Source organism: Coregonus clupeaformis, chromosome 3, assembly GCF_020615455.1.
Source record: "Coregonus clupeaformis isolate EN_2021a chromosome 3, ASM2061545v1, whole genome shotgun sequence".
In the NCBI taxonomy this organism is placed as follows: Eukaryota; Metazoa; Chordata; class Actinopteri; order Salmoniformes; family Salmonidae; genus Coregonus; species Coregonus clupeaformis.
Genome location: NC_059194.1, coordinates 34,349,853 through 34,364,668, shown reverse-complemented (window position 1 = coordinate 34,364,668; position 14,816 = coordinate 34,349,853). Strand labels below are relative to the sequence as shown.

The following is a 14,816-nucleotide window of genomic DNA, read 5'->3' as shown; positions in this document are numbered from 1 at the left end:
TGCTAATTTTAGATATTCAATTAGTGCTGCAGAGACCTACTGCTCGACAAAGGGACGCTGGTGACAAGGGTCGAGGGGGTCGAGCGGTGTGAGTCCGGAGGACGGAGTGTCCACTGAGCTTCACCACTAATCACTACACATATCTTTAATATGATTACCTGCGCTATGATATATAAGCTGGCACGGGTATCTAGTGCAGAAATGCTGAACCCTTTGATCTGGGCTGAAATATGACCTGCTTAGTAGCCTTTAAATCAGCCGAATTTAGACAGCCTCAAAGCAAATCTTCACCCTTTTAATCAGATTGGCCTGAAAATGAGCAGAACCCCGGTTGGTCCATTTATGGCATTAATAAAAAGCATCTTTACTCAGATTGGAGAGTAAAGATGTTTTTTATTAATGCTGTAAATGGACCAACCGGGGTTCTGCTCATTTTCAGGCCTATAAAACAAGACAAAATATGCCGCTGTTCAAAAATAACCTGAGCAACATAATCCTAATTAGGTTTTCTGACTGCGTTTTCCCTGTTAGTGCTTTAGGCACTCTTGCGCTAGCTAAGCATTTTTTTCTCGTATATCAAATCCCCACGAGTTTAGGGAAAAGGGGGCAAAATAATCTATTGTTGCAAACAATGTGAAAAATATAGTAGCAGCGGGAGGCGCGGTTTCTCGCTACTACTGTACGTCCTTGGTGGTTTTTAAAGTCCTTATTGACTTTGAGGAAGGGAAAGTATTCAAGGCAACTTCTCCACCTGCCTCTTATCTGTTAACATAGAGAACACTATTGTTAACAGAAGCCCCATGTGGGCACACACAGCTATACCGAGAGAACCCACATGGATAAAGAATGCAGTCTGCTTTGTTCCCCTGTGAGGGGCCAGGCTCCTGGAGCAGGAGCAGATATTAGAAGGACTGTAAATCTAAGCAAAAGTGCTTTCTGTCATAACAAACTGCCGTTCCACTGCCTGATCAATCAATATGGTGACCTGTCAGTGCACTACAGGGCTATTTGTAGGCCTACTTCTGGGCTGCGTCCATAGAGGGTCAGAGGCACTGGAATAAACAATTCTATGGTTTTATACTTTCTTTTTTTACCCAGAAAATGATATGTTGAAGTTATATTAAATATCATTGATATACTCATGTACTGTTTTTATTGTAATTGAAGTCTCCAAAATGCATTACCATCATACCCAGCGAGTGGGGCGGCATGTGGCTTAGTGGGTAAGAGCGTTGTGCCAGTAACCGAAAGGTCGCTGGTTCTAATCCCCCAGGCGACTAGGCAAATCTGTCGATGTGCCCTTAAGCAAGGCACTTAACCCTAATTACTCTGGATAAGAGCGTCTGCTAAATGACAAAAAAAATATATATAATAATAAATTAAACCCAGCTGATAGTGAGAAGTACAGACTCTATGCCTTAGTGCTAATGTTGTGTTTGATTTAGTCTTATAATAAAAGCAGTAATAATCACTCATTCTAACAAACAGAATATTCTGTCTAAGGCCAGCTTCTTTCTTTGAGCCCTGTACATACTGTCTGTACTTCTCAATTTTTCTACCACTACGATGACATAAGACATGAGATTTGCTGGCATTTCAAAGGCTGGGAGAACTTGCCGTCCCTCTCCAGTATTGTAGTGAATAACATGGAATAACAGCAACAGAGAGAGAGCAGGCCAAGCAATGTTCTTATTTTATGTCCGTTTTCGGTAACACTTTATTTAAAGAGTGCCTACATACGGATGTAGGCACTCTGCATTTCATAAATGTTCCTGTATGTGTCTTTGCCCAGCTCTCTGAGGAAACAGCCCAGGAAGAGAGAGGAGAAGCGAGAGCTGCTGCCTCCCCTGCTTTCTCCACTCTCCGACGAACCCCCTGTCCGCCAGCGCAGGACCAGCGAGTGTTCCTCCGTCAGCCAGGAGGGCGGCGCTAGCAGCGCCACCAGCAACTTATTACTACCCACCCTCAGCTGCTCTCTGCCCCCCTTCTCCTCCTCCTCCTCCTCCTCTTCCTCACACAAACACCGCAGCAAAGGAGAGAGCAAATCCTTCTCACATTCCAAGACAAGCAGTGTAAGTAGGGGCAAGCAGGTCAATGGCATATTATGATGAAACTAGCAAAAATGTATATTGTTGTTGTTCTTGGGCATTATTATACAGTATTGTAAAATATTATTTAAAACTGTCGTATTGCTATCATACATTTTTTGGTTTATTGGTTTTTTGGATGGTTTATTATTTTAAAGTATGATACTTTTGCATTCACTCTTGTTTGCTAAGAGAATTTGTCTTCTAAAATGTGTTGTGTAGAGAAGTTGGTAGATGGGGCTGTTGCTGCAGATTATTTCTCTGCTCCAGCTTCTACCACTATTTCCTGTGTTTTTGCTAATCTAATTACCCTTTCGAGGGATTTCAAAACAGCCTTGAAGAGAGGAAAATGGATCCCATGTGCTGAATATGTTTAAAGCCAGGACATAAATACACAGCCACAACGTAGTAACAGCAGTCCAAATCACCAGGATGAGTCATTACAGTATTATTAGACTTACTGCTGGCCGCTAATTAGCATATTAATTGGCCCTGCCATCTCACAGGAGGAAGATACCCATAGCAAGCCGTCTGGCAGTTTCCATGGCAACGGTCAGTCCGATTCCGACGTTTGGTCCAACCCGTCATCTCTGTCCATGGACCACATGGAGCCCAGGAGGCCCAAACTAATGTTCAATAACACGTATGTATGAATAACTGACTAACTTCTCCAAACACTCCAAATACACCCTTTTTTTTTTAATCCGATGCACAGCCAGATTTTAATGTCATGATGCATGTACTAATTTAAGTCTTTAACATGATTAAAATGGCACAGAATGTTGAATCATTTGTGGGATGTGATTACAGAGTTGAGTTCCTCTATGTGGATAATTCAAAATGAAACAGATTTTATTTGTGGAGGACAACTACAACATGAACAACTGCAATCCAGGCAGTTACAGCACAGTTAGTCAGAGGCAAACACATGTTTCTGTCACTGATCTGTTTGTATTTCTAACATACTGTAAGACTAACCAAAGTCTCACTGTATTTGTTACCCACAGAGTTCACAATGCAGACTACTACATGCAAGAAGCCAAGAAACTAAAGCACAAAGCAGATGCACTGGTAAGCTTCTGTTTTATTACAGTTTAAAACAGCACCTGAAAATGTATTAAAAACATTTAATTCAACATTTACTTTGGTAGACATATATTACACAAATTAAATTGTTCTTCTTCCTTAGATTGTATTTTGTCTGAGCCAGGCAATAAACACACTCTGTTTTAGTCAGTCACATGACATCACAAATATGAATAGCAACAGAGACCAGTGCGATAATACCATTATCAAATACATGCCAACATGCCATTGGCAAGCAGCAGCTCTTACTGAGCCAATTAGAGAATAAGTATTCCTGCTGCATAGCTCTTTATAACAGACAGACACTGGTCTTAGCTGAAGAACGCTAGTAGGTGTGCAGAGGATAGAGTAGAGCCCTTGTTGAGACCTGTAGTCTTTTCTAAGTGAGGCTGTGTGATCTGTCACAAAAGGAGCTCTTACACACCTCTTCAATATCCTCAAAGAGGGGCTTGGGCCCAGGCGGCGGGCGTGATTTACCAACACACTCATAGGGTCCTAATAATTGGATTCCAGCAATTATCTCACCAGGCATTGTCCTTTATCGGAAGTTACATCCATTTGGGCATACATCTGATCTGCGAGGTAAAGCCAGCCATGAATACAAAGTGAAGGGAATTGATTGCCCTTGTTACATGACTGTAATCGTTGAGCTGTAATGAATCTTCCACCAGCCCGGTCGGTATGTGGCAAAAGGGGCTTACTTGAAATGGATAGAACCTGCTTGAGAGGTGCTTTCAGTGGAGAGTGGTGTGTAAATCTATTTTATTTTACACTCGTGCGTTTATGAGTCATATGCCTATTTTTGTCGTCTGCACTTTGGGTTTGTATTTTGGCTCTGTGTGCATATTTTTTATATTTTTTGGGTTTCCAGAAAATAGAAAAAGATCAAAAGAATGTTCCCCGAACGTTAATGTGACATTGTTATTTTTCCTTCTGATTAAATCTGCTTATTATCTGTTTTCACAAGAGCTTTGAAGCTTTGGAAAATGATTCAGTATGAGGAGAATAATTTGTGGCCGTGCAGTGTTGGGAATCTAATGCTGATCTTATTCGATGTCTCCATTGTTTCTTCACAGATGGAGAAGTTTGGCAAAGCCGTTAACTACGCTGATGGGGCGCTGTCGTTCATCGAGTGTGGCAACGCCATGGAGCGGGACCCGCTGGAGGCCAAGTCTCCATACACTATGTACTCTGAGACAGTTGAACTCATCAGGTCTGTGTCCCCACCAATGTGTCCCTCCCTCCCTCCCACCCCCCCTCAGGCCAGGTATCCCCACCTGCCCTCAGTGAAAATGAGCATCATTATGACCAGCGCTAATCCAGTCTACCCCACAAGTCAAGGCAATTAGCGGCCCTTATTTTATTAATGGCAGTGAAAATGAAAATAGATGGACCTTGTAGCTCATCATACTACCCAGGGATTCATGCATGGCTGATTGAAATCTTTTCTTCAAAAACTATTAGACACAGAAAATGACACAAGGCCAGTCGTTCTATGGAACGTCCCCTGGCTTTATGGATATTGAGTCATGCTCTCTTTTTGTTATTTGAATTAATGAATTCTGAAAAGGAAGAAAATGTTAATGTGATCTATGTTTTTGTCTGTTCTGCTTTTGAAGGTATGCCATGAGGTTAAAGAACTTTACAAGTCACTCAGCAACTGTAGCCGAGAAGAAATTAGCTGTTTTGTGGTGAGTTTTCCCTTCGCTCTGCTGTGTCCGGATGTGAAACCTCTGTGTGTGTGTCTGTGTGTGTGTGTGTGTTTGTGTGTATGCGTCTGATGACTGAATGGTGGTTGAAGGAGACCTAACATTGCACTGATGGATGTGATGATGGACTAGAAGCCCTAGCCTGTGTGGGCATTTGTGTTGATTTCAGAAAATCCAGCCGGCTTCCAAACCCGTTAGATGCTCAATCCGCCGATTCGCTCAAACACAATTTAAATCTCCACTTCAGCCATCACTCCCCGACAATCGGATGGATATTGAAGGGAGCTTTAAAACACTGCTAAAGCACTTAATCAGCTTAAAGTGGATCATTATTCTTGTATTTCATTAAGCTATTAAGGGATAATGAAAGATTTCCTGGCGGCAGGCTGCAGCCTATAAACATATACAGTACGACACACTGCTACAGGGGAGATGAAGGGAAACTATATGCTGCCTGTCATATGGACTGTATAATGTGAGCAGAATGTTATGGTTAGAATGTTATGGTTAGAATGTTATGGTTAGAATGTTATGGTTAGACACTCAGTCTTAGCAGTGTAGACAGTGATGAGCGTAGAAGTGAGATTCCCAGGTCATATTTCCTGTGTTAGTACACCGTTCAGACATCATTAGGGATTATATTCAAATATTTGACACTGGCTGACATGATCCATCTGTTTATAATCTGTTTTAGAGGGCAAAGTATGTGTGTGTGTGTGCGTGTGCATGTGTATGTGCGTGTGTGCACACGTGCGTGTACGTACTGTACATGCTGATGTGGTTTAGATTAGGCGAAACAAGGAAGCAGTGTACTGCAGTGATGACTTATTAATGCCTGAGTGTTAGTGTCATGTCATGGGGTGGTGCATATGTCCAAAGCATCTGGTGTCTGGCGAGCAGCACACTGTTGAAAGGTCAGCCACCCCATGGCACTGAGGCTGGATCTCCAGACCAAAGGTCCCTGGCAGGGAAGCTACTGGAATCTGATTACTAGGCTGCAGCCTCTGTTTTCTAGCCTTTAATTTCAAGCAATTAGAGAGATAGAGTTCGATAACAACACGATTATTTAGTCATGCATCGTGGATATGCAAAGTTAATGAGTTAGAAAACACTTTTTCCTTATTTTATTATTTTCTCACTTGTGTTGAATGCTTAATGTTCATAAGTAATACATAGATATGTAATGTTGTCAATGCAAGGTATACGGTATTAGATCCTGTATTTAATGTTATGTTATTATTTTCTTATCTCCGTAGCAATCGTTGTTTATCCCTCCTGTACTTGAGAATGTTCAAATTGAAGAAGGACCATGCAGTAAAGTATTCCCGTTCCCTAATGGAGTATTTCAAGGTAACTAGCGCTAACTTCTAATTCTAACATCTATGAATAAAAGAGGGGATAGTAGTAAACACGTAAAGCCAATTAAGATTTCTAGATGTAATATATATTTGTGTTGAGTTGTGTATACTCTATTAGTTTTGTATGTAGGTTATTAAAAGCCATACAAATATTTGCAGTTAGTGTGCAAATTAACTCTATCAATGATCTACATTGATTGGTAATGCTTAAGCCTGTTTGATTTAACTATGTTACATATTATTCTAGAGGAGCTTTTTGAGTTGCATTAATAGATTTTCTAAGCTATGCAATATGTTTGCATAGTAGAGCTGCAAAATGTCATGTTCTCACAAACCTCTTCCATTCCAGAAAAGTCCCCAAGCACCTTCGCCATGGGGAGCCAATGGAAAGTGAGTAACATTTCACCTCATTCATCTCATGTTGCATCACAATCCTTTCTTTATATGAGATCTCTCCCAGAACAGAACAATGTATGTGCCTACTCCTGGCCAAGCAACAAGCTAATCCTCTCAGATGGTGACTGCTTTGTTCAGACAAAGGCCACGACAGACAGAGCCTCTGTCACTGTGACTTCCAGCTTCTAGCACATCACACTGATGGGATGAGATGAGCTCACTGCTTCACTGTTCTTCTGGATGCTCCATGGCAACTGAACCTAGCTGATCAACCCTGTGCGTTTGGGTTTGGGTTCGTAGCTTACCGTGTTGCTACCGTGGGGCTCGTCAGTGTGTCTGGGAGTTGGCGGTGAGCCATCCTCTGTGTGTGATTGTGAGCTCCTTGAGCCTGTCTGTTCCAGGGCTGGGATCTAGCCCTCAGCCACAGCGCTGACCGGCCCTGCTGTTCTGCTGTGAGAGGAGCTGTCAGAAGCAATTAGCCTCAGATCCTACTGGCTCCTAGGGCTCCTGCAGTCGCATCCAGTTCACCATGGTCACATTAGCCACAAACTGTCCTTCTTAATCCGCTTGGGTTAGCTCCGCTACCTGCTGCAACTGTAATCAACATTCGATTCCACTATGCTCTGGCCTCCTTTCCCACAGTTTGTTTGTTCTGTCCTTGACAATCATGAATCTTTTTTCCCCTTCTTTTCTTTTTTTTTTCTCAAGAGTTTGTTTATTTGAGGAAAAGACTCAACCTGCTAGAGAGGGAGTCGAGAGAGGCAAGCTGTTGACAGGGAACATAATTTAACTTCACGGGGCGAGCGCCTTTCAATTTAGTGCTGAATTACAGGACCTGGAGCCTGATTGTTTGGGTTTAGCACTAAAAGACTGATGAATATGTCCTCTGATTGATGGCTGAAGCCGGCTGACAGAAAATCAAGCCGTGATTGTCAAGCTGAGAAAAGCCCCAGTTTGCCGTTCATACAGTTCAAATCAGTATTAGTGATTAAGCCTGATGAAGAGTGGTTAAGCCTGACGAAATAACATTTATTGGCTAAATGTAAACCTACCCAGTTCAAATCTCCCTGATAAGTCTCCCTGGGTCAGAAAGTTAAGAAGGGAAAAACCTCTCTAAGGGGAAATGTCCTCATTGTGATCTCACGTTACTCCCTGTACATATATTTCACATTACTCCATGTATATACAGTATGTAATAGCTGCAGTTGATAGTGTCCTAAACATTACAAACCAGTATGAGGAATAGTATTCATGAAGCTGCCATAGCTTATCAATGTCTCCACCATCTTTTTTTCTTCGTTTCTGTAAGTAGCCGTTTTGCTCAGGATTTCAAAAAGCATTGGGCTTAAACTTAACCCTGGTGTCCAGTGGTTGTACAGTACAGTATTATATCTGTGGTGGTGCCCTGAACTTTGACCTCTAATCTCTAACCCCTGACCCCTGTATTGTCTCTCTGTCTTCCCAGGAGCACAGGCACCCCGTCGCCCCTGTCTCTGAGTCCCTCCCCGGTCAGTTCGGTGAGCAGCAGTACGGGCCCTGGCCTTGCAGGCTCCGGTGCCTCTGGTGCCTCCGGTGCCTCCGGCAACGTGGCCATCCCCCAGCGCATCCATCACATGGCTGCTAGCCACGTCAACATCACCAACAACATCCTCCGCAGCTACGAGCACTGGGACACGGCCGAGAAGCTCGCCACAGAGAGCCAAGGTCCTAGAGACTGGACACAACACAACACAGATTCTCTCTGTTTTAGAACAGGATGTTTGGATTGGAGCTGTAGTATTAGCAGCAATGGCAGATTATGTATAGTAGTAGCATAAATTGTACTGTTGTAATCGTAGCGGATGTATTAGTAATAGTTTCATACAACAGTGATCTCACTTTTGATATGCTATCCTATATTTTTCTTAATTACATGCATCTCCATTCATGTTCAACCTTTTTTCATTGTACACAGTCATTATAAATGACTTATTATTCCTACCTGTTAGGAACCAAGGCCAGTCAGATCCTTTTATCACCCTCAGAATGGTCTCAATATGGACTAATGTATTCTGCATTCTTTTGTATTAGATGTGGAGAATAGATGAGCCCTTTACATTTACTGTCATTAGTGAGTGAATGTAGAGAGAGAGAGACCACCGGACATGTTGAGGACACCCCCTCTGACTGTGTGCATGGAGGGTTTGATGTGTCGTGTCTCTGTCATTTCCCATCCATTATCTGAGCCTAGCTGATTAAAGGGGCATGTTATGTGGCTGTGTGAGGCGAGAGCTCTCTCTCGCAGCCTCAGAAGTACCCCATTAGAAGTTGATCTGACCCTCTCCTCCTCTCTGTCGACACTCATAATGGGCTCAATTAGAGTCTGTTGGATGTTGTCTTTGGTGGAAATGAGACAGGAACTGGCCAGTTATGACACCATAAGGCCTAGGTGGGCCTTTCAGCACATACTGATCACCAGAGCTGTTACTTTTAGGATTGAGCCATTCCAGCACTCATTCACTCACTGTTTATTCGGAGGAAGAGAGGAATGGACAACAGACTGCATAAATGTGACCCTTTATTATGCTATTACACTTGTCAGTCTTTGTCTTACACACACACACACACACTCTCATTTTCACTCACCCTCTCCCCTTCCTTTCCTTCCACAGAGTTCTTTCAGGATCTGGACTCAATGATGGAACCGTTGAGCCAACACAGCAGCATGACAGGACTGGTGCGCTACATACGCCAAGGACTGCACTGGCTACGGATAGAGGCCCACATGTTATAGTGCTGCTGGAACTGGAACTGAACTGTCTGCCACTGTCTGTCTGTCTGTCTCACAGCTCCATCACTACCTCTACCAGCCAGCATCACCCAGCAACCCCCAGTCTCCAGGCATCTGACTCCAGCCCCAGGGGCCCCCACCACACTCTGCCAGCCAGCAAGCCCCACTCTGTCAACTCTCTGTGGTCAGAGGTCATCATGATGAGGTCATCATCAGCTCTACTGCACAGTCTGTCTCTCTGCTCCCTCAATACAAAGTTGACATTTCCGTTGGATGTGGAAAGAAAATTGTGAAATCCAAACCTCAAAGTGAATGAAAGGACAGTCCCACCTAAGACCTGTGGATTGTCTCCAAAGCATGCCAATATAAGAGAAGGATCTCTGTGGTGCAGTATGGTGGTTGTTTTGGTTGTTTTCTGCCCGACCGAGCCTGTGATTTCCCTGTTGTTGTTTTGATCTGACCACCACTAAGGGCCTCTCAGAACACCTGGAGTATTGTTCACATTTCACACCTCCATTCCAACAGGCAGATGTCTCATGAAGTTATAAGTGCTATCAACTCTTTTCATTGTTTGTTTTTTGTCGATGCCTTGATGAACTGGCCGACAGAAGCCAGTTGGATAAGTCTCTCTCTACTACTATCTGATAGTGGTGTTTATTTATGGTCCATCAGACCTCAGTCTCACATCAGATAATAAATAGAGCAACAGTTAGCCAATGCCTACCATAAGTCCCAGTGGAACAACAAATCATTTGAAATAATTCCATTACTTGTTGCACATTGGAAATGAACAACAAATAATCAAATTCAATCTGCCACCTCAAGCAATTCCTCTAGTTGTGGGGGGATTTGCATAATAATGTAGTCTACTACAGCAGATCTGATAACAACTGATCGGGATCGTGTCTTTTAGCCCTAGAGTTTGGTGGTGTTTTTTTTTTTTTTTGGGTTGATGTCATTTTTGTACCTTCAGTAATAAGATAATAAGAGGCTGGATTTATTCCAAAGCAGCACTGATTTTCCATGGGTCTAAGGGAACAGGAAATACATAAAGTGATGCATCACCTGAGACTGTGTTTAAATGAATATGAATCATGCAATCACTGTTACAGCACCACCACAAACAGTATATGCCACAATTAGTCCAGTAATGCTACAGAGGACCTTTACATTATCTTTTCAATGTCTTCAATAACTGCTGTGTTGTATATCGCAACTCTTTTGAAATTCAATGTTGGTTCAGTTGTGCATGTCCACAGAGAGGTGTAGAGTTTTAAAGCATAATCCATAGTAACACTTCTTATGTGTTCTGTGCATAGTTGTACATTTGATCATCCGTATATTTAAACTTGGCTTGATGGACATACTGTATGCCATCTAAATGAGATACAGGCAGTTTTCCTAAGGAGGAAGTATTATGGTTGGTTTGTTGTTGTTTGTTTTTATTTGGATGTGATGTGAGAGAATGAACTGAAACTAAGTGTGTGTGTTGCACTGTGCAGAGATGATTTGGGGATGGATTCTCTATTGCTGGGTGTCTGTGCCTCTCTCTCTTTCTATAGCACCGTCCATACAATGTGTTTCAGTAGACCATATCTCCATGGCAATGTGTGAAATATGATTTTCACTATGATAAAACAAAGTGCCTCCGTATCCAGTGAAAATTATTAAGAGTCTATATTGAAGAACAAGAATGAATCTAAATGATTTTTCCATACCATATTGGTATATTAGATTTTTTCATAAAACCACAATTTATTAATGTACTTTTTACTGGCAAGTATGATACCAAGTTTGGCTTTAAAATTGCAAATGTGTGACTTACATGTATCAAATTTCTAACTCAGTTACTGTTTAGAGGATGGTGAACGGGATATTCAGAAACGCTTAAACATGTAAATGCTTAATGTGACTTACTAGAATCAGTAGATGAACACTCCAACCCATTTACAGCAATAGCTGGATGATAGCGCTAATTGTGTTAATTATCTTGTTACTAAGAACAAGAGCAGAATCAAAAGACAAATGCACTTAATTCATGTTCAGTGTTTCTGGCATTTAGAACGGTGACCCATATAAAATGTTTGGAGTTTTTATCACTTGATCTTAGGCCAAATTAAGCGTTTTGGAATGTCCCAAGAAAAGACTGAACAAATTATAGATAAAACAACATGTTGAACTGGATTGAAAAATCACTTGATGTTGATCCATTAACTGTCTTATTTAGATTTCATGTCATTCAGTGTTGTTTTATGGAACAGTGTTTGTAGCCTACATGCTATTGTAACCTCACAAACAGTGCTCATTTAAGTCTAAATATATTTTAAAGCTGTAGGAAGCCACATCATATGGTAATAGCAATATTTACACCAGTCTTAATGTAACTAAATGAATTGAGAAATATGAAAGTGAACCTAACCACTTAAACTTTATTTTTACTGTATCTGAAGTGCATTTTTCATTTTGCCTTTTGCAACAACAACTTGTGATAATAATCTCATAGCTATCAGTCAATGTTGAGTTGAGGGAAATGAAGCGTGTGCATAATTTTTTTATGCAAATGATCACATTTTCTCCTCCAGTCCAAATTAGCCAACTGTCTTTGCCCCTATGAGGGAAGCAGTTTGTACACTTCCAGTGGCTTTTCCCAGCTGTTCCTATTCACGCTAGAGACAGGCCATTCTGTCAGGGAAATCTGTGGCCCTTTGGCAGCTAGTCAACAGCACCAAGCAGCACTAGCACTCTGTTCTTTCTCTCTCTCTCTCTCTCTCTCTCTCTCTCTCTCTCTCTCTCTCTCTCTCTCTCTCTCTCTCTCTCTCTCTCTCTCTCTCTCTCTCTCTCTCTCTCTCTCTCTCTCATCCATCATCTGATATAAACAACCAGCTCCATACTCAGCCCCAGTCTGGCACCGACGAGGAGCAGCTAATGTCTTGCATTCATTCCACAATGAGGAAAGGCTGAATCAAATTGGCTTATACCCACCAGGGAGAACACAATCAGTTTTTGTTTAAAATTTATGGTTTTATGTCTAAAACAAGGAAATTATGAAACGTTGAATGAGGTGCCGTCTGGACTGGCAGTGTTACCAAGCCAATGTATGGTGTGACCTAGTCCTCTGTTTGGTAAAACCAGGTGATGATAATAACATATCAGGAAGGAATTACTACTCATTAAATGAGTCCCTAATTGGCTTGATTTTATATTGCTGCTACAAATGTTGATATTTCATAGATAGATTTATGAATACAGGAATTTTCATTTTAAAATGAATACTTCTAGAGAATTGTATTGAGAATAGCCTACAAATCTTTGACGCATTGCAGAGTAAACAAACATATGTAAACTATCCTAGCTAGAGTAGGTACAGTATGAAGTGCAGCTCACCTTCTGCGTCTTCTCAGTTCAAAGCCTGAACAGTATTTATTACAATCAGGCACTACTTAAGAGCAGAATCAATAAGAGTTGTGCCCTCATGCAGTGTTAATGTTCAAAGGATGTTATCCTAGGTTCACTGTAATTAGCTCCAATGCAAACAAATCAAGCTCATCTAAGGCAGAGACAAGGAGGGATGTCGGCATGGCGGGAGTCAAAACCAACCATTTCTGCTATCAAACTCATCATTATTATTATTATCATACACCTAGAAGAAATCTGACAAACTATCAACACAATATTATTGTGTTACAAATTGTTGTATATTTATCATGTTCTTAATCATAATTTATTCTATTTCTTTTTTTTTAAACCTGCTTTTTTGTCTGGAGTGAGTGAGGACAACACAAAGCCTTATAGCTTGGCTGAAGTCTGTCATTTTGGTGTTTTTCTTATCTCTTGTTCCATTGTTCAGGAACAATTATCTCCAATTAAAGGAAAATTCCACCCAAAACGTTCTATTGGTATTTGTTTTGTCAGCAATCAAGTTTTTAAGATATATAACCTTCAAAATACATAAATACAGCCGGTATAATGCATTTTGCATAATTTGATGCAAAACACATCATCATATGATGCAAAATGTTTTTGGATGGAGTTTTCCTTTAACATTGTCCCAGCTGGAAGCATTCTGATCGCTCTGCAAATGAAGCACTGTAAATAACACTTAGTTAACACAAAGTACCACACCATGTTAGTCAATTAACGACTATGTGACTCAATGTTGATTCATATTCAGTGAATATTGTGTCATATTTAATATGACTGATACAACTTGGACTGGGTTTCCATAACATATGAACATACCTATTAGCAGAATAATTTGGTATAATTGGTTTGTAGTCTAAATGGCTTGTGTCTGTGACTGCAAACCATTGCCAATCACTTGGTGTCACTAACAATAGTGCATGTTGACCTTCGGTTCACCAGAAGTGGTGGTTATGCAAATTGAAGTCAACAGTTGGTATATGTAGCTTTCTTTAAACTATGTCAGACCCTTTCTTCAGCTTGTTGGTGTCTTAAAGCAGTAGCAGACATGCGTTAGGGAAAATGAAGAACAGTTATCCATAGATCCCCTTGCTGTTTATAACTGTACAGAATGATGAGGTGCTTTATGGTTTATGTCCTCCGGTGTAAAGGATTGTACCATATGGAATATATATTACTTATTTTGACTGCCCAAAGCTGACAACAATGCATTGGAAATCCATTGCCTTGACATGAGTGTATTGCAGACCAGTGACATCTTACCACCCCTTAACCTATGATCTTTTTGTAGTCTGTCCTGTGTGACCTTGGCGTTTCAGTCATTCCAATGTCACCTGGAGTGGCATTTCTCTGTATCCTCCTCCACTTCATTTTGTAAAAGAAAGACAACAAGATTATATAAACTAATGTACAGTTTCAGTCAACAACAGAAAAAAGGCATTTACTTATCATGGCTGTGCTTCCTACTTGATTAAATAGATGAACTACAATTTACAGCCATTTATTTACCAAATGGGATACACATTTGATGGAAAAATCATGTGCTTTTGATACAATTGTATTTCTGAAAGTATTATTAAAACTCTGTAACGTTATGATGTTGCAGATGGACAAATTTATTGTGAAAAGTAGAGCGATTTCCCAAAGATCAGTTCCCTATGTTCAAGCCTTAGAGATAAAACTGCTCAATGACTTTAACCAACATGTTTTTCAGACATGGAACAATCACTGTCAGTTCTGGCAACATTTCAGTCAGATCCATTTTAACTCTGAAATGCAGCATTGTTACATTAATATAAATCTTTCACAGTGTTCCAAAAGCAATTAATTTTCAAAACAGTTAGCAATGCTGATAGCCATAAATTAGCCCAATGACATACTGTTCCTCAAGGCTCAAGCTTTATATAAATACTTAAATGCTACCTATTCCCTAAACGATGTACGATGTTGGTCAGACATCAGGGAAGAACAGGGTTACCATTCCAAGTAA

General features: G+C 41.0%; 1 protein-coding gene across 1 annotated transcript in view; it reads left to right on the top strand.

The window, feature by feature from the left end:
• The window catches only part of LOC121545505 (AF4/FMR2 family member 2), a 200,930-nt gene extending 187,561 nt beyond the window's left edge, over window positions 1-13,369 (top strand). Inside the window, exons 14-22 of the mRNA XM_045206605.1 lie at window positions 1,793-2,072; window positions 2,594-2,730; window positions 3,095-3,158; window positions 4,250-4,386; window positions 4,793-4,864; window positions 6,139-6,232; window positions 6,590-6,630; window positions 8,102-8,340; window positions 9,288-13,369. Of these exons, the coding sequence (XP_045062540.1) occupies window positions 1,793-2,072; window positions 2,594-2,730; window positions 3,095-3,158; window positions 4,250-4,386; window positions 4,793-4,864; window positions 6,139-6,232; window positions 6,590-6,630; window positions 8,102-8,340; window positions 9,288-9,409 (1,186 nt within the window). The 3' untranslated portion in view covers window positions 9,410-13,369. The remainder of the gene's footprint in view (window positions 1-1,792; window positions 2,073-2,593; window positions 2,731-3,094; window positions 3,159-4,249; window positions 4,387-4,792; window positions 4,865-6,138; window positions 6,233-6,589; window positions 6,631-8,101; window positions 8,341-9,287) is intronic.
• The last annotated feature ends 1,447 nt before the right edge of the window (window positions 13,370-14,816 follow it).